Source organism: Tachysurus vachellii, chromosome 12, assembly GCF_030014155.1.
Source record: "Tachysurus vachellii isolate PV-2020 chromosome 12, HZAU_Pvac_v1, whole genome shotgun sequence".
NCBI lineage: Eukaryota > Metazoa > Chordata > Actinopteri > Siluriformes > Bagridae > Tachysurus > Tachysurus vachellii.
Genome location: NC_083471.1, coordinates 765,413 through 785,048, shown reverse-complemented (window position 1 = coordinate 785,048; position 19,636 = coordinate 765,413). Strand labels below are relative to the sequence as shown.

General features: G+C 39.7%; 2 protein-coding genes across 2 annotated transcripts; both read left to right on the top strand.

Moving 5' to 3' along the window:
- Positions 1-2,550: 2,550 nt before the first annotated feature.
- LOC132854831 (trace amine-associated receptor 7d-like) lies at positions 2,551-3,534 on the top strand. Its single transcript, XM_060883460.1, has one exon. It carries the CDS (start codon positions 2,551-2,553, stop codon positions 3,532-3,534), a length of 984 nt encoding a protein of 327 aa, XP_060739443.1.
- Positions 3,535-10,941: 7,407 nt separating this feature from the next.
- LOC132854877 (trace amine-associated receptor 13c-like) lies at positions 10,942-11,934 on the top strand. The gene has a single exon (XM_060883523.1). The coding sequence runs from the start codon at positions 10,942-10,944 to the stop codon at positions 11,932-11,934; it is 993 nt and encodes a 330-aa protein (XP_060739506.1).
- Positions 11,935-19,636: the final 7,702 nt, after the last annotated feature.

Genomic DNA, 19,636 nt, shown 5'->3' with positions numbered 1-19,636 from the left:
GGACATCGGGTAACGAAATAACGCTGACTGGGGGAAATACAAAGCAATTAACAATACACCCCCTGGCATTTAAACTAGCGTCCCACGTAAAATGGATAAAACAAACTCACATACCTGAGGGTAGACAGTCTGTCGCAACAAACTACAATAACGCATACGTGCGGAATTAGCCTATTGTATGACCACAACAAAACCGCTTAGCCAGCTTCCTACCTCCCAGGTAACTGAAAGTGACTGGAACAACGCAGAACCACCACGCAGCTAGCTACACCATTAACACCCAGTGGCCTCTGTTGAAACACGGAACCGGAAACCGGAAGAGCACCTCAAAATGACGCACGTTCAATCACCATGAACCTGACACCCTCCCTTATACGCACCGGTGCTCTCCGATAGGCTATTACTACCTGACGTCACAACAATAAACTATCCTGCCACAATCGCAAGCCGAGGTCATGAAGCTTCTCCAGCTCGTCATCATGCAATTTGTTTGTTGCATGATCTACTCTACTGTAATAATATTTGGCGATCTTATACATGAAGACAAGTCCAGCTAAACACATAAATTGAACCATGGTCAGAATGAAACTAGGCACCACCAATTAATAAAACCACTCCGTCACCATTAACCTCTCTACTGTTTGAGCATGCTTGTCCAGAGTGAGGACAGTCACAGTTTTTTTCAGTGAAGACATCAGTCATCACTAAAACATTCACTATTCCCACCAGAATGGCTCAAGTACAGTAAAGTCTATTACCAAGTTTTCATTAGGCCTAGATGCCAATAAATAGTGCATAAAGCTACGGGCCCTGGGTTGCTTATCCTTTGGAATAGTTTTCCTGTTAGTGTCCGGGGCTCAGACACACTCTTCCAGTTTAAGTGTGGATTATGGACATATCATTTTAGTCAGGTGTAGACATAATACATCCCATAATCTTGTGCTCTAGTACCTCTGATCAAGTGCACATTATCATCTAGTGCTTGCTAATATTATGAACAGCAGCAACGCTAATTCCTCTCAACTTAATATCTTTTTCTACCATCCCACGTCATCCAGAGATTGTACCAGCTTCAGTTGTGTTCCGAGTCATGAATATTTCAGACCTTCATTGAGATGAGGCCAACTTTGTGAGGATCCTGAGGCATCTACAGATGTACCAACTCCACTTGGACTCTGCCTCATGAAGTATTCAGGCATACTAAGAGAAGATGCCACCTCCATGTGGTATTTGAGGACAACAACCTCCTCATCAGTACACAATTGTCAGACTGTATATTTATAATTACACCCTCCAGTGTCACCCAAATGAGGATTAGGTTCACTTTTGCGTCTGGTTCCTCTCAAGGTTTCTTCTTTCATCTAAGAACATTTTTCCTCCCCACAGTCACCTCAGACTTGTTCATTGGGGATAAATACAAATACATTTAATTATAAGTCTAATATTAATCTTGAACATTTGTTTTATATTAAACTTTGTATAATATTAAACTTTTTGTATTGTTTCCTATGTTCTGTAAAGCTGATTTGAGACAAAGTTGAATTATTAGTCATGCCTACTTGAGTTCAAAACCTCAGATTCATGTATCTATAATTTGACATATTGTGTTCAGTGGGCTGAAGAATGTGACTAACAAGCAGTAGGCCTCCCATTTCCTCACGGAGGATTGCTTCTAATCCGCTAAAAATAAATGGCATTCATTTCCAAAATGAAAGGCTGGGTGAAATCTGAATATGCAAGAACAGGCACAGATGTAAACTTACCCTTGAGTCTGTCAAAAATCTGCTGGTGCAATTCAGTCTATGCATCATAGTGCTAACTACCCGGAACATTATTAGAAAGGGGATCTCATGAGATCTGCCTCATGAGCCGAGAATACCAACTGACATTTCTAGAGCAATGCCTTTATCCTCTAGAATGGTTCGATAGTCCTTGACAGTGACATGCTCAACCAGCAAAAGCAAGCCTCTTGTGTTGACAGTTACTCCTGTTGAATGTGGTGGTATGCCGATATTACCATGAAGACAGTGGCTTTTGAGAGATTTTCTGTCCTGGTCACTGTTGCAGCAGTGAGACACGCACCAACAATTTTTACTCTTTTGAAAATAGAGTAGGTGCATTAAGTGAAATATAATATTTTAAAACATATCCTATTTTATGATAATATTTTTCATTTTCTTTAATTCAAATTTATTTAATAAATGTCAAATTGGCATCTTTTAACACTTATTTAATTATTTGAACATTTACCTTAGTAGCTTGAAATCATTTTTATTGATATTGAAGCTTCTTCACAAACCTTTTGCCTAATTTTTTGCAAATAAATACTTTTAATTCTACTTCGCTTCCATTACAACAAGGCACTGCCTCATACGTATGATGTCATTTAAACTCGGGGGTGTGATCTTTTTATACTATAAAAGAACCACAGCTCCTTTAGTCATGAGATATTTGATGTGACATTTTAGAGTTAATGTTTTACAATAGTAACATCCAGTATATAAGACCTATTTCCTTAAACTCTGTAGACATTAGAGAAATGCTGTATTGATGAATCTGACAGAGTTTAATCAGTCTGATCGCTGTGATCATTTCTCCTGTCCAGAGAGATCTGTATCTCCTGCAGTTTATATCTTACTGTACATGTGTTCAGCTGCTGTGGTTCTGCTAACAATGTGTGGAAATCTGCTTATCATCATCTCTGTTCTTCACTTCAAGCAGCTTCACACACCAACAAACATGCTGCTGCTCTCTCTGGCTGTGTCGGATTTCCTTGTAGGCACGTTAGTGATGCCACCGATGTTCATTTGCTCAATTGAGTCATGCTGGATTTTTGGTAGAGGTTTGTGTACCAATGTTTTGTTAACTGCTGGTCTCCTCATGACCATATCAATCTATAATATAGCTCTGATCTCTGTAGATCGGTATTTAGCTCTCTCAAACCCTTTTCTCTACACAAACACAATCTCTACAAGAATGATGTGCATTGTGGTTTCAAGTAACTGGTGTGTAAATCTGGTGTACAGTCTAGCATTCTATTATTTCGGTGGATCCTTTACAAGTTCTGTAATGTGTCCTGGAGAGTGTTATTACTTACTAAATGAGGTTTGGTCTGTAATTGATCTCATATATTCATTTATATTTCCACTTTCTGTAATAATCATATTGTATACTCGAGGTTTTGTGATTGCTAAGAAACATGCCACTGCTATCAGAGAGCTTAATAATCACACACGGCCTAAAACACAGAAAATCACCTCATACTCCATGAAATCTGAGAGAAAAGCAGCTAAAGTCCTCGGTATTTTAGTGGCTGTGTTTCTGGTGTGTTTATTTCCATATTTTATTTATAGTTTATTAGGAAATGTTATTGAACTACAGGTAGAAACATTTCTAGTTGTGGTTTATCTTAACTCCACAATTAATCCTTATATTTATGCTCTGTTTTACTCGTGGTTTAGGAGGTGCATTCATATAATCATAACTCTGAAAATATTTCAAACAGACTCTGCGTTAATAAATGTCCTTTCATGATTTAACTTGTTCACTTGTTTTATCATCACTTGTTTTATTCAGTAGCCAGATACAGGCTTTGGCAGTGAATCATGATTAAATATGAAAATGTGTTTCATCACTTGTTCTTTATCTATAGGGCTGATATTAAGGCTTTGTTGAGCACACTTTTGCATTGTGTTAATGCAAAATGTCAGTATGACATTATTTGTAAATGATATTTGGCCTTCCATCACAACACAGCATTAAGTCATACATACAGTGATTCTCAAAGCTCAGGGGAATAATAAATATATGCTATCAAAGCACCAGTGCTGCATTAAACGGCAAATATTTCAGACAGACTCTGCATTAATCAATGTTTTTTTTATGAAAAGTCTTTTTTCACCATGCCTGATGTGTCCAAAGCTATATAACTGTTCATGACAATAAGGTAATTAATGAAATATATCAATTATATATATATATATACAAATCAGCCCCAAATATAATGTATAATGTAAAAGCAATATTGATTTTCAATCTTTACAATACAATCAAATGAATTGTAACCTTTGGTTAAACAAAAATATTTTTGTTCCATAAGCTTAAAATAAGATTTAAATCATTAGAAATAATGATAGACATCATAAGGGGAATATCAAGCATAATAACAATTAGCATATATAAGAACAACAAATGTTTGGCCTACATAAACGATGAATTTGTACTTTTCTCAGTGCAAATCACAGCTTAATCACAGAGGGAATATTTGTTATTTGAATATTGCTTTTGTATTATATGTCATTTAAATATTTATTCAGTCTATAGACTGCTGCATCTTTGTTTTCACTGGAGTTCTGGATGCTGCCATTCAGCTAGACGGGCTCTTATCCAACCTACTTATTCAGGAAACACTTCAAATAGCACTTCTTTCCCTATCTTTTGCATTTATTTAAAAACAAAAAAACCTTTGACACTTTTTCATTGTAACTTTGAACAATGTTGTGGTATCTTAAGTATGTAACCTAGTGAGCCAGCATTAATGTATTCAATGATCCAATGATAGAGATTTAAGCACTTATGTACGGCGCTCTGGATAAGGGCATCTGCCAAATGCTGTAAATGTAAATGTAAATGTATGGCAGCTATGAGGCCCAGGCAAACCTACTTGAAATGTCTATATGGAAGCTAAGGTGCAGTGTGGAGACCAGGTGTAGTGTATCAGATAATTAAAAATCTCCTTCAACACTTCAAGAAAAGTTTCACATTCTTAAACAGTGAAGTAACAGGAAGCTCCATCAGTACAGTCAAGAACACATAAGATGGAGATCTGTAATTTAGGCCTTTTGTTCCCACAAGCCATGACATCATATCTATCATTTCAGAAAAGAAATGATAATGAAACATTTCAGAAAGTTTTGATTGTGCTTCATCTTAATTCCTCCATTAATCCAGTTATTTATGCTCTGCTTTACCGTTGGTTTGGGAGGTGTGTTAAATTAATCATAAATATGCATAAATACACTATTTCATTGTACTCGGTTGTGTAAAATGTCCACTTGATTCAAACTGAAAACAGAAAACTAAACACCTTTTTTGCTTCCTCAATTAAGGAAGCTCTGCATTAATCTTTGATATTCCTATTGACTCTATACTGTATCTGAGTTACATCATGACAAGGATTTAAATGTGAAGCCAAAATGTCTGAGGCCCTCTATTGACTGACTGCAGTACAATTTTTTACCCTTCTCATTCCATTTTATTAAATATAAACAGACCAAAAATTTCATTTTCAGTAACAGCTACACAAATTATTTTTGAGGAATAAACAAAGTATTATTGTTCAGTTGAGAATGATATAGATTCATTATTTTTCCTTACAGTCTGTAGCAAAGACAGCTTTTGTTCTGCTGTAAACTATTGTAACAGACCATCAGCAGTTCTTTGTATTTTTTCCAGTTTGTTGCTCATTTTGAGCCGTAAACCAGGTTATCCTGCTATTATAAATAACAAACCATCATGAATAAATGAAGTGATGGCACGAACCAAGGCAGCTAACACTAACTCAGTTTCATCATAATTTGTTTAAATCGAGGCTTCAGTGCCCTCACTCTCCCACACAAGTCATTGCTCCTATAAAGCAACTTAACCTGGTCTTCACCACAGTCCTTATTGCCAGGCAGCCAGACCCAGTGGAGATATCCATTAACAATTTGGAAGTGTCACTGCATGCAATTCTTGGCAGCAGTTTCCTCACAAGCTCTTTGTTCCCAGATGCCTGTAAACCTGACTCAAATCATGGGCTCACACATATGATGTCACTGTGCACCTAAGTGTTTACTGCACTTACCACCATGTCTAAATCAGATCACCACAGAGGGAAACCCCCTGCTATCAACCTTGTGATTGAGTCTGGCTCACCACTAATGACCTGCACCAACTGCATGCATTTAAAAACTCACCACAAGGTGCATTGGGCCCTTCAAAATGCAAAAAATAAAAACGTAAAGGCATAACTTAGCTTGACCTTCAGGTGTAACCGTCACTGCCACGTTGTTCCACTATTCCATGTCTCCTGGCTCAAATCTATTGTCCCATGATCCTTTATCATGAATCTGCCTGCTGCCACCCTGCTATCCCTCCACATCAAAGTCCAACCTGCATACCTAATCAAGTCCATTCTAAACTCTAGATACAAAGCTGATTGCCTAGATTACATCATTGAGTTGAATGTGTTACAGGACAGAAGAACAATTTTGGGTACCTGCACACACTATACCTGACCCTAACCTGCTCCATGAGATTCATGTAAATCACCCAGAGTGTGTCATCTACCCATTGGGAGACCTTGATACTCATGGCCTCCCTGAGCTACAATCTCCACAATACATGTACACTTCCCCGGCACTCACAAACAGTTTATAAGGCCTGAGTATTTCAGTAAAGAAGAATTTTATCACTTGCATCCATCTCTGCAAATGAATCATGACAATTATACAGTTACTGTAAATGTTTAAGTATTACTTAACACCATACTTACCACTTTGAATTAGCCTGTCTGCTGTGAATTTGTAAATCATTTATTGATAAATTTATTGTGTAAAAGATTCTTTGTAGTGCAAAAGGTAGACCCGCTGCTGTTGGGCAGTATTTACTGCACATGAACTGGCTTCATGTATCTAATGCACAGACTCTGACTCTGATTTTTACATGATTGCAACTCCCATTTAAACCACACAGGTAATAACAGGTTTACTTCTTTTGGCAACTAGACCTATTTGTTCCACAGAGGCATGAGATCATATTTATTATGCTGTCACTCAAACCCAGGGGTGTACTCCACTTCTAAATTATAAAACCACTTCAAGTTTGAGCCTCAAGTCATATTATCTTTTACATTTATTATTTTACAATGTCATCCAATGTATGAGATATTTCTAAAACTCTGTAGACATTAGAGAAATGCTGTATTGATGAACCTGATGGAGTTCAATCAGTCTGATGGCTGTGATCATTTCTCCTGTCTAGAGAGATCTGAATCTCCTGCAGTTTATATCTTACTGTGTGTTCAGCTGCTGTGGTTCTGCTAACATTGTGTGGAAATCTGCTCATCATCATCTCTGTTCTTCACTTCAAGCAGCTTCACACACCAACAAACATGCTGCTGCTCTCTCTGGCTGTGTTGGATTTCTTTGTTGGTGCTTTATTGATGCCGCCAACGTTAATCTGGACAATAGAGTCATGCTGGATTTTTGTGAGAGATTTCTGCATCAGCTTTTTGTTGATTGGTGGTATCATCATGACCATATCAATTTATAATGTTGCCCTGATCGCTGTAAATCGGTATTTGGCTCTGTCAAACCCTTTTCTGTACATGAGTTCTATATCTAGGAGGACTATGTGCAATGTGGTTTATTCTAACTGGTGTGTGTGTATTACATATATGACAGCATTTTATTATTTCAGTGGAAGCTCTGAAACTTCTTTAATGTGTCCTGGAGAATGTTTATTAATTGTGAATGAGGTTTGGTCTGTAATTAATCTTGTGGTAACATTTATATTTCCACTTTCTGTCATAATCATATTGTATACTCGAGTTTTTGTGATTGCTAAGAAACATGCCACTGCTATCAGAGAGTTTAATAATCACACACGGCCTAAAACACAGAAAATCACCTCATACTCCATGAAATCTGAGAGAAAAGCAGCTAAAGTCCTCGGTATTTTAGTGTCTGTGTTTCTGGTGTGTTTACTTCCATTTTATATTTACAGTATATTAGGAAATGTTATTGAAATACAGATAAAAACATTGCTGAAGGTTTTGGTTGTGCTTCATCTTAATTCCACCATTAATCCAGTTATTTATGCTTTGTTTTATCCGTGGTTCAGGAGGTGTGTTAAATTAATCATAACTCTACAAATTTTTCTGACAGGCTAATATTTTAGCATAACCCCAAAATATTTCTATGAAATTAAGATGTTATTATTATAAATTAATTATTATGCTATTATGATTATTTGATATTTTTTGTTCTGTATTATATGCAGTATATAATAGTATAGGTATAATAAATTATATATTTGTGGTGGAGATTAAATTTATTTATTTCATTTTTTAAATCTCTACTGTAGTAACCTTTATGGAATAAAGAAGCGGTCATAACATTTTCATTGCTTGTGATAAATTTTCTGTGAAATTTGTGGTGGACATTTTTCTCCTGGCTCAAATCAATTGTCCCATTTCCCTTGACCACCAACCTGCCTGCTACTACCCCTGCTATCCCTCCTCCACATCAAAGTCCAACCTGCATACTGAAGAATTTTGTGTCTACTTCTTTCATGCATAATCAACGTCTGATGTTACTGTGCCCCACCTGTAATTTACATATAACTGTAAAGGGGGAACCAAAAGGCTGATTACATTGTGCCTTGCCTGTGCTTTACCTGTAGTTAACACAATGGCCTGTCTGTAAAGCAATCAAATGATCAATACACAGGATGGCCCTTCTCAAATCAAATCAAACTTTATTTGTCACATACACATACATACAAAGTACGACATGCAGTGAAATGCTTTTTGCATCTGTCCGGTATATAAGCATAAAAAGGAATGCAATTAGGGATAAAAAATACAACCAAAACCAAAAGGAGATAGGTAAAAAAAAAAAAGTATAACTATATAAAAACTATATAAAATATGACAATATGAACATTATGTGAAAAAATATAATGTATATACATATACATAAATGCATATTGTTTTTAATGATTGTCCTTAGTGTCTATGTGCAGTATGGTGTATATGAAGTGTATAAAGTGGCACTGTTCTGTGCAAGTCCAGAGTTAAAGTGACAGTCCAGAGTTAATGTGTCATATTGCAAAAAAGGTTGTGCAGAAAAACAGTGAAGTTGAAGGGAGAGGTCCAGCACTAGATCCTGGGTGTTTCCTGGTTTAAACTCCGAATGGCCTGCGGGAAGAAGCTTCTCCTCATTCTCTCTCTGTTTCCCTGAACGCAACCAAGTTGGGATGGCTGAGATCCTTTACAATCTTCCTGGCTCTGGTCCGGCATCGCGTGCTGTAAATGTCCTGCAGGTCAGTGAGCTCAGTGTGTATGGTACGTTCAGCTGATCGCACCACCCTCTGGAGGGCTCGCCTGTCCTGCATGGTGCTGTTCCCGAACCAGGAAGTGATGCTACCCATCAGGACGCTCTCAATGGTGCAGGTGTAGAACGTTTTAGCACCTGAAAGGGTAGTTTAAAGTCCCTTAAGCATCTCAGATGGTACAGACGCCGTCGGGCCTTCTTCACTGGGGTGTTGATGTGACAGGACCAAGACAGGTCCTGTGTGATATGAACACCTAGGCGCTACACCAGTGCTAGCTGGTCAGTGCAGGCTTTCAGAACCCGACCTGTGATGCCATCTGGTCCTGCTGCCTTCCTGGTATTCAATCTCCTGAATGCCCTCCTCACGTCATGCTCCGAGATGGTGAACGTGTTTACCTCTCCAGCTCTCAGCGTGCATGCTGTTTGTGCCGCTAGCACTGCTAGCATGGTTAGCTCCAGCCTTTCTTTTTTGCTCTTTGCTTCCTTCACTGCTCTGCCCACACTGTAAGATTCAGCCTTGTACTCATCCATGTCCCCGGTGGCGAGCCCCATGTTGTAGGCAGCAACTTCCTGTTAAAGTCTCCCACCACAATGAGCACAGCGTCCCGATGCTGTGTTTGGTGTAGCGCTAGTGTCTCATGTAAGTCCCATACTGCAGTGTCCGTGTCCGCTTTACGTGGAATATAAACGGCACTGACTATGACCGATCTGAATTCCCGAGTTAGATAGAAGGGCTGACATTTGATGGTCAATAGTTCCAGTTTTCTTGTGCAGGATCGTGAAAGAGGAACGATGCTCGTGCTGTCGCACCAGTGGTTGTTCACCATCAGACACACTTCACCTCCCCTTCACTTCCCCGACTCCAGTGTTCTGTCCATGCGGTAAACCGAGAAAAACTCGGCCGGCTAAATGGCGTGGTCTGGTACCGATGGGTTCAGCCATGTCTCGGTGAAGCAGAGAAGGTTGCAGTCCCGAATGTCCCTCTGGAACTTGACCCTTGCCCTGAGGTCATCAAGCTTGTTTTGCCGAAACTGGACATTGAATTAGCCTGTCTGCTGTTAATTTGTAAATCATTTATTGATAAATCACCATGCACATGTGTAAAAGATTCTTTGTAGTGCAAAAGGTAGACCCACTGCCGTTGGCCAGTATTTACTGCACATGAACTGGCTTCATGTATCTAATGCACAGACTCTGATTTTTGCATGCTTGCAACAAAAAAGCTTTCAGAGTGCAGGCTGGGAGTGAATGGCACCATTTTGTGTGTAAAAACTGTGACTGATTAGTTTCTTCATTCAGAAATAGTCATGTCTTGAAGCCGGCATATCAGGCTTCTAAACATATGCTGCAAGTATTAAATACATTTCAGTTAGCATGTTCAATACTTGTTTCCTGCATCATTACACTTTATCACACACACAGACAGATTACAAAATGATGTCTTGTGTATGTCTGATATGTAGTTCATGAAAATAGCAACATTGTAAATGTGTATATGAAAATATATTTATATTAAAACTTATTTCCCTGCATTTATTTTTTGTGAGAACTTAGGTTTTGTTAACTTTGTTTTCATTTTTAATGAGGTTTTGTGACACATAAATCTGCATAATAACAGGTTTACTTCTTTTGGCAACTAGACCTATTTGTTCCACAGAGGCATGACATCATATGTATTATGCTGTCACTCAAACTCAGGGGCGTACTCGACTTCTAAATTATAAAACCACTAGGACTGCTTGAGCCTTAAGACATTTGATCTTTTACATGTACTATTTTACAATGTCATCCAATGTATAAGGTATTTCTAAAACTCTGTAGACATTAGAGAAATGCTGTATTGATGAACCTGATGGAATTCAATCAGTCTGATGGCTGTGATCATTTCTCCTGTCTAGAGAGATCTGTATCTCCTGCAGTTTATATCTTACTGTACGTGTGTTCAGCTGCTGTGGTTCTGCTAACAGTGTGTGGAAATCTGCTCGTCATCATCTCTGTTCTTCACTTCAAGCAGCTTCACACACCAACAAACATGCTGCTGCTCTCTCTGGCTGTGTCGGATTTCCTTGTTGGTGCTTTAGTGATGCCGCCAATGTTAATCTGGACAATAGAGTCATGCTGGATTTTTGGGAGAGATTTCTGCATTAGCTTTTTGTTGATTGGTGGTATCATCATGACCATATCAATTTATAATGTTGCCCTGATCGCTGTAGATCGGTATTTGGCTCTGTCAAACCCTTTTCTCTACATGAGTTCTATATCTAGGAGGACTATGTGCATTGTGGTTTATTCTAACTGGTGTGTGTGTATTACATATATGACAGCATTTTATTATTTCAGTGGAAGCTCTGAAACTTCTGTAATGTGTCCTGGAGAATGTTTATTAATTGTGAATGAGGTTTGGTCTGTAATTAATCTTGTAGTAACATTTATATTTCCACTTTCTGTCATAATCATATTGTATACTCGAGTTTTTTTGATTGCTAAGAAACATGCCACTGCTATCAGAGAGCTTAATAATCACACACGGCCTAAAACACAGAAAATCACCTCACACTCCATGAAATCTGAGAGAAAAGCTGCTAAAGTCCTCGGTATTTTAGTGTCTGTCTTTCTGATGTGTTTACTTCCATTTTATTTTTACAGTATATTAGGGAATGTCATTGAAATACAGATAGAAACATTACTGAAGGTTTTGGTTGTGGTTCATCTTAATTCCACCATTAATCCAGTTATTTATGCTCTGTTTTATCCGTGGCTCAGGAGGTGTGTTAAATTGATCATAACTCTACAAATTTTTCTGACAGACTCTGAATTAATCACTGTTCTATCCTGAATTAGCTTTTGTCACAAATTTTTAGCATAACCCCAAAATATTTCTATAAAATTAAGACATGTTATTATGCTATTATGATATATTTGATATTTTTTGTTCTGTATTATATGCAGTATATAATACATATATTTATTGAGCATTAATTAATGAATTTAATATTGAGTATTATAAATTATATATTTATGGTGGAGATTAAATTTATTTATTTATTTATTTTATTTTTTAAATCTCTCCTGTAGTAACCTTTATGGCATAAAGAAGCAGTCTTCCCATTTTCAGTGCTTGTTATTAATTTTCTGTGAAATTTGTGGTGGAATTTTTTCCTCTAGAGATATTTGTAAGGCCTTGTCCTTCTATACTTGTGACTGGTAGTTGTTGGTAGAAGTGCGTTCCACAGCTTTGGTCCCTTGATGGCAAATGACCGGCCTCCAAACTTCTCATATTTGTATTTGGGAGTGACCAGAGAGGAATGTCCAGAGGAGTGGAGAGATCTGGCTGGTTGGTAGACCTTTATTAATTCTGTGAGGTAGGCCGGGGCCAGACCATTGATGGCCTTAAACACAAAGAGAAGGACCTTATACTCCACCCTAAACCGCACCAGAAGCCAGTGAAGTGAGTGGAGAACAGGGGTGATATGTGAGCGTTTGGAGGTGTTGGAGAGAAGACGTGCTGCCGCGTTTTGTACCATTTGAAGCCGATTGAGAAGTGATTGATTAAGTCCAGTGTAGAGAGCATTACAGTAGTCAATCCTTGAGCTGATGAAGGCATGTATAGCTTTTTCAAGGTCAGCTTGAGACAAAAATGATTTTACCTTGCTGAGTAGTCTTAGCTGGTAAAAGCTCACCTTCACTACTGCACTGATCTGCTTATCGAAGTGCATACTCTTGTCAAAGATAACACCCAGGTTATGCAAGGTAGGAGCAAACTGAAGTGTTAGAGGACCAAAACTAAGAGAACTGCTGGGTGAATCTGGGCTAAACAGGATGTACTCAGTCTTTTCTTCATTCAGATGAAGGAAGTTCTGAGAAAGCCACTGTTTGATATCCTGAAGGCAATTATGGAGCGGGTCCAATGCAGAATAATTACTCAGAATCACAGGAAGACAGATCTGGAGATCGTCAGCATAGAAATGAAATTGAACGTTGTGACTGGAGATGAGTTGACCAAGTGGCAGCATATAGAGTGAGAATAGAGAAGAAGAATAGATCCTTGAGGCACACCAGATGACAGAGGAGCAACCGAGGAAGAATAATCATTAAGCATTACTGAAAAGGTTCTTTTAGTGAGGTATGATGAGAACCGCACCCTGCAGACCAACATCATGTTGTAGACGAGAGATGAGGATGGCATGATCCACGGTGTCAAATGCAGCGTTTAGGTCCAGTAACACCAAAACCACAGAGCTTTTACCATCCAGGGCTCCAAGAATGTCATTATGGACCCTCAATAGCGCTGATTCAGTGCTATGTCTTGACCTGAAACCGAACTGAAATGTATCACCAATGCCATGCAGTTGAAGGTGAGACTGAAGCTGCGTGAAAACAAGCGTCTCCATCAACTTAGACAGAAATGACAGGTTAGATATAGGACGGAAGTTGGAGAGTATGGAGGGATCAAGGTTGGGTTTCTTGAGCAGCGGTCTAACAATAGCGTGTTTGAGAGCAGCAGGAACAATACCCACCCTAAAACAGCTGTTTATGAAGGGGACACGGATGGGTCCTATGATGTCAATAGCATCCTTCAAAATCCTGGCATGAACAGCATCTAAGGGGCAAGTGGTAGGCTTCAACTCGTGGACAGCTTTTCTGAGGTCCACCAGAGTAACTGCAACAAAGTTCTCTAACACACATTGCGCCGCACGAGTAGACATGGCATCAACGGATTCATAACAGAATTGATAGTGCTGAATAAAATTCCAGGGCGGTGGCTATTGCTATTGATGAGAGCAGAAAGGTACTCAGCCTGTCTACACCGGCGCCTGAGGGCCCGAGTTGTATCATTGAGCCAGGGGTCCAATGCACCATTGGTCGACTTTACCTTGTAGGGCACAACAGAGTCCATAATCTGGGAGCAGATGGTATGGAAGGAGGCGAGGAAACGGTCCGGGCAAAGAGGCGATGCTAATTCTGCAGTAGAGGCGATATCAGAAACAGAGAATGCAGCAACAAAATCATCGACTGTGGATGGGGTAATAATGCGATGGCGATGGGGGACAATAGACGTTGGTGCAGGTGGAACAGCACAAATGTCAAACTATATGAGAGAGTGGTCAGAGATAGGAAAATCCATGACCTCACAGGTTGACACGATCACCCCACGAGAGATAATAAGGTCAAGAGTGTGACCTAACCTATGGGTGGGACAGGAAATGTATTGAGCCAAATCTAATGAGTCTAAAAGTGCCTTAAATTCATTAGCAGGTTTATCAGAGGGGCAGCAAACATGAATGTTAAAGTCACCACAGATTAGAATATTGTCAAACTTTGCTAAAAACTCTGTCAGAAACTCTGATGGTAGATTACTGCACATAAAATTGGACAGGGTAGTGTAAGCACAAATACTTGTAACACTTCAGGGACTGTCTATGAATGGTGGCTATCCCCCCGCCCCTACCCGTTTGCTGCGGCGTGTTTAGGTAAAGATAACCAGAGGGGAGGATTTCCGAAAAGGCGTTGACGTCACCTGGGGGAAGCCAAGTTTCGGTGAGGATAAACAGATCCAGATTATGAGAGGAGATGACATCATTGAGGACAAATGTTTTGTTATTGAGCGATCTGGTGTTACAAAGTGCCATGCGGGACGTGGACAACTTGACAGGCGACGATGTCACACGAGGAATTGTTACGGAGATTTCCTTGGACACAACCCCGGGTGGATGTTTCGGCGGGGACATGGAAACGGAACGCCAGTGTTGGAGCCAACCAGCCGAAGCCATCGGTAGCATTCCCGGGATCTTCTAGCATTTTCACATCCTGGTTGATCTTGACCTCTTGGAGACGAAGAATCCAGGTGAGTCCTCAGCCTGACATGTAACCCGCCTCTCCGACCGCGTCTTCTGCGGCGCTTCCTGCCTGGTAGCAGACAGACAGGGCGTCTCAGGAAAGGAGTGATTAATGTCAACAGTGGTGGTTTAAAGGACTGGGTATTTAAAAGGCGATTAGTTGTACAATGCAGTTCCAACAGCATGGTGCGATCATACACAATCAACGACGAGACTGTTTGCAAAAACAAACATGAAAAAACAGAGGAGCAAGTGGCAGGCCAAACACAGCGGCACCATCTTGTCTCCCATCTCCTTGTCTCCCATCTCCATCTTCATAAACACTGCATCAAACTATACACAAAACTGCAGCCTTGGTCAAGTCAAGAAGCTTTCATTGTTATTTCAACCATATATAGCTGCATATACTAGTAACTATATACTAAAATTAATCAACATTTCTCCAGGACCATGTTGCTACATAGAACAACATGGGGGCACATGAGACTAAAACAACACAGAGCTAAGGACTAAAAGGTAAAGTGCATAGTATGAAACCAAGAGCAAACAGACAGACAGTGCAACCAATCCAATATTCTACAAGACAGATACATAAAATATAGTGCCGACCCGAGAGCACATTGTAATGGCATTGTGCAAATAGAGATTGATAAACACTTAGAGGACTGTAAACTTGACTGCAGCATGACTTTTGTACAAAACAGCATTAAAGTTACGGTGTATAAACAGCATATGTAACGGAGGGGAAAAATGGGTCGCTGAGGGTATTAAATGATGCATAAATGGGGACAGCGTCATCTGTATGACAAAAGATGGTAACTAGAATGTGGAATAGGGACCGCCTACAGCAGAGGTAACCACACTTGCTGTTGCTGTTACATTTTGAGCATGCTGAGAATTATCAGTTTAAAAGTGTACAAACCACGTAAATAACTGTTTTATCGTGGATATATTTAACCATGAACTTGTTGGGGAAGTTGTGAGGCTCTGGAAGGTGGCCAGAGCCCCATGTAGAGGTGTGAACAGATTTATATTGAATAAGTGTGTTTGTTTGAGTGTGTGTGGGCCAGTTTGGTTCAGATTTGTTTTCTTTGTGTTGAGAAGCTTGATGAAAAACAGGCAGTAGTAGTGAGGGCTTCCGAACATATTACCTGATGCAGGAGAGTGAAAAGTGTGTGTGAGGGGTTTATGGGGTCATAAAATTTCTGTTGGCTTTGAGGATGCAGCATGTGGTGTAAATGTCACGTACAGGCCAAGGTACTTAAATTGCGCACAAATCACCGGAAAAAGTAGGTGAAGCCGAGAAAGCATTGGACTGCCCGTACTGAGGAGTGTTGAGGCCATTCCTTGACCACCCTGATCCTGACGGGATCCATGCTCAGGCTGTCCTGAGAGACCACAAATCCAGGTAAGAGATGGTATTCACATGAAACTGCAATTTCTCAAGCTTCACGTATAGCCCATTCTCAAGGAGAAGCCGCAAGACTCGGCAGACCTCAACAAACTGCTGAAGATGAGAATGCGTCCAGGTACACAAAGGCATAGCAATTCAGGGTCTCCCTGAGTGCCTCGTTGTGGAGGCGCTGGAAGACTGCCGGGACATTCATTAAGCCAAAGGGCATCACCAGGTCCTCGTAATGCCCTGAAAGCATAATGAAGGCAGATTTCCACTCATTCCCTGCCTTGATGCGGATCAGGTTGTACACACTGCGGATGTCAAGTTTAGAAAGTACCTTGGCCTGTTGCAGGCAGTCAAAAGCTGAGTTCATCAGGGGAAGGAGGTGGCGGTTATTCACCATTACAGTGTTTAAGCCCCAGTAGTCAATACAGGGGTGCAGGCTCCTGTTCTTCTTCTTAACAAAGAAGAAGTCTGCCCCCGCTGGTAACCTGGATGGGCAAATATGTCCCAAGGATAAGACTTCTTGGATATATTGATCCATGACTCAAGTGGGGAAAGGCAAATGAGTCTGCCGCTAGGGGAAGCTGTGCCTGGGACCAGGTTGATGGCACAGTCAAAGGGACAGTGAGGTGGCAGGGCCTGGGCACTCTGTTTAGAGAAGAGGTCCTGGTCTTGGTGGTCCTGGATGTCCTCTGGGACCCGCACCTTGTAAACAGGCCCGTTTGGGGGGGGTGCAGAAGGAAGTGCCCCTCCGAGGCACTCTGGGTGCACTGAGAGCAGATTATGCTGCCGCAACCAGGGGAAGAAGAAGATAAGGTGTAACGACAGACAGACTCTGTATGAGGGCCAATGTGCAAGGTGAGCCAATCTGTCTGCATGGTTATAGGCCCAGCAGCTAACAGGTGCCTGTCAGTGCATAAACCGGTACGGGTTGCGGGAGTGCCTCCAAATAGAGCTTCAAGCTGCGGGCCAAATCTTCATCAATAAAATTTCCGGATGCTTCAGAGTAGACAAAGGCCTTCAGGTTTATTGGTCTACCTCCTCCTAGGAGGAGGGTGGCAGATAGGAAAGGGCAGGAACTGTGAGGGGTCACATCTTGGACCAGCCCAGGCCCCTCTACCTGGAAGGCCCCCTGCTGTTTAAAGACTTGTTAGAGTTTGGGCCCTGGGGCAGGAACCTGGGGATCTCAGAATGGAATCGGCCATTGTGCTGAATTAGGCCCGTGGAACCCAGTTGGGGCTCCTTGAGGCTGCAGTAAAGCCTGGATCTGCCCTAGCTGATCATAAGCCTGCTGAACCTTGATGAAAAGCCGAGTAAAGTGCTGGGGGTTAGCTTGTGACTGTAAATATTGTATATACACACACACACACACACATTATATATTGACAATTACCTCTCAGAGCAAAGTGTGCTCTGATACAGGTTACCACTTTGAAACAATCAAAATCTTCTTCTTTTCGAACTACCGGTGGTTATATTACCTCTAAGAACACTATCCATACTTACGTTCCATACTTACCACTTTGAATTAGTCTGTCTGCTGTTTATTTGTAAATCATTTATTTGATAAATCACCATGCACATATGTAAAAGATTCTTTATAGTGCAAAATGTAGATCCACTGCTGTTAGGAAGTATTAATTGCACATGAACTGGCTTCATGTATCTAATGCATAGACTCTGGCTCTGATTTTTACATGATTGCAACTCCCATTTAAAGTTTAGACTGGGAGTGAATGGCACCGTTTTGTCTGTGAAAACTGTGACTGATTAGTTTCTTCATTCAGAAACAGTCAAGTCTTGAAGCCCTCATATCAGGCTTCTCCACATATGCTCCATGTAATAAATACATTTCAGTTAGCATGTTTCCTGCATCATTACACTTTAATCCACATAGATTGTAATATTACAATTTCTTTATTGGTCTAGATTTACAAAATTATTGTGTATGTCTGATATGTAGTTCTTTCGAATAACTATATTACAAATATGTTTATGGAAATAAATATTTATGTTAAATACTAATTTAACTTATTCACTTTTTGAAGAACTTTGGTTTTGTGAACTTTGTGTTCATATTTAATTCAGGTTTTGTGACACATAAATCTGCATAATAACAGGTTTACTTCTTTAGCCAACTAGACCTATTTCTTCCACCGAGGCATGAAATCATATGTATTATGCTGTCACTCAAACTCAGGGGTGTACTCCACTTCTAAATTATAAAACCACTAGGACTGCTTGAGCCTCAAGTCATTTGATCTTTTACATTTACTATTTTACAATGTCATCCATTGGTATAAGGTATATAAGGTATTTCTAAAACTCTGTAAATAGTTACAGCATAAAAATGCTGTATTGATGAATTTGACAGAGTTTAATCAGTCTGATCGCTGTGATCATTTCTCCTGTCCAGAGAGATCTGTATCTCCTGCAGTTTACATCTTACTGTATTTGTGTTCAGCTGCTGTGGTTCTGCTAACAATGTGTGGAAATCTCTGTTCTTCACTTCAAGCAGCTTCACACACCAACAAACATGCTGGTGCTCTGTCTGTCTGTGTCAGATTTCCTTGTTGGTGCTTTAGTGATGCCTCCGATGTTAATCTGGACGATCGAGTCATGCTGGATTTTTGGGAGAGATTTCTGCATCAGTTTTTTGTTGATATGTGCTATCATAATGACTGTATCAGTCTATAATATTGCTCTGATTTCTGTAGATCGGTATTTGGCTCTCTCAAACCCCTTTCTCTACATGTCTACATGAAAATCACCTCACACTCCATGAAATCTGAGAGAAAAGCAGCTAAAGTCCTCGGTATTTTAGTGTCTATGTTTCTGATGTGTTTACTTCCATATTTTATTTACAGTTTAATAGGTTATGTTATTGAACTACAGTCAGAAACAATTCAGAAAGTTTTAATCATTATTTGTCTTAATTCCACCATTAATCCAGTTATTTATGCTCTGTTTTATCCGTGGTTCAGGAGGTGTGTTAAATTAATCATAACATTACACATTTTCCTGACAGACTCTGAATTAATCAATTTTCTTTCATGAATTAACTTTTGTCACTAATATTTAGTATAACTTCAAAATATTGCTATTAAATATGACTTATGTTATTTTGCTATTATGTTATATATGACTATTGTTTTGTTCTCTTTTATATACAGAATATTATAGAGTATAACAAAAAATATATTTGAAGTGGAGATTTATAGTAACCTTTATGGCATACAGAAGCATTCATACAATGAGACTCATTTTTCAGTGCTTGTGATTACTTTTATGTGAAATGAAAG

Coding starts and splice junctions, on each gene's coding strand:
- LOC132854831 (XM_060883460.1), top strand. CDS start 2,551: ATGAATCTGACAGAGTTTAATCAGTCTGATCGCTGTGATCATTTCTCC.
- LOC132854877 (XM_060883523.1), top strand. CDS start 10,942: ATGAACCTGATGGAATTCAATCAGTCTGATGGCTGTGATCATTTCTCC.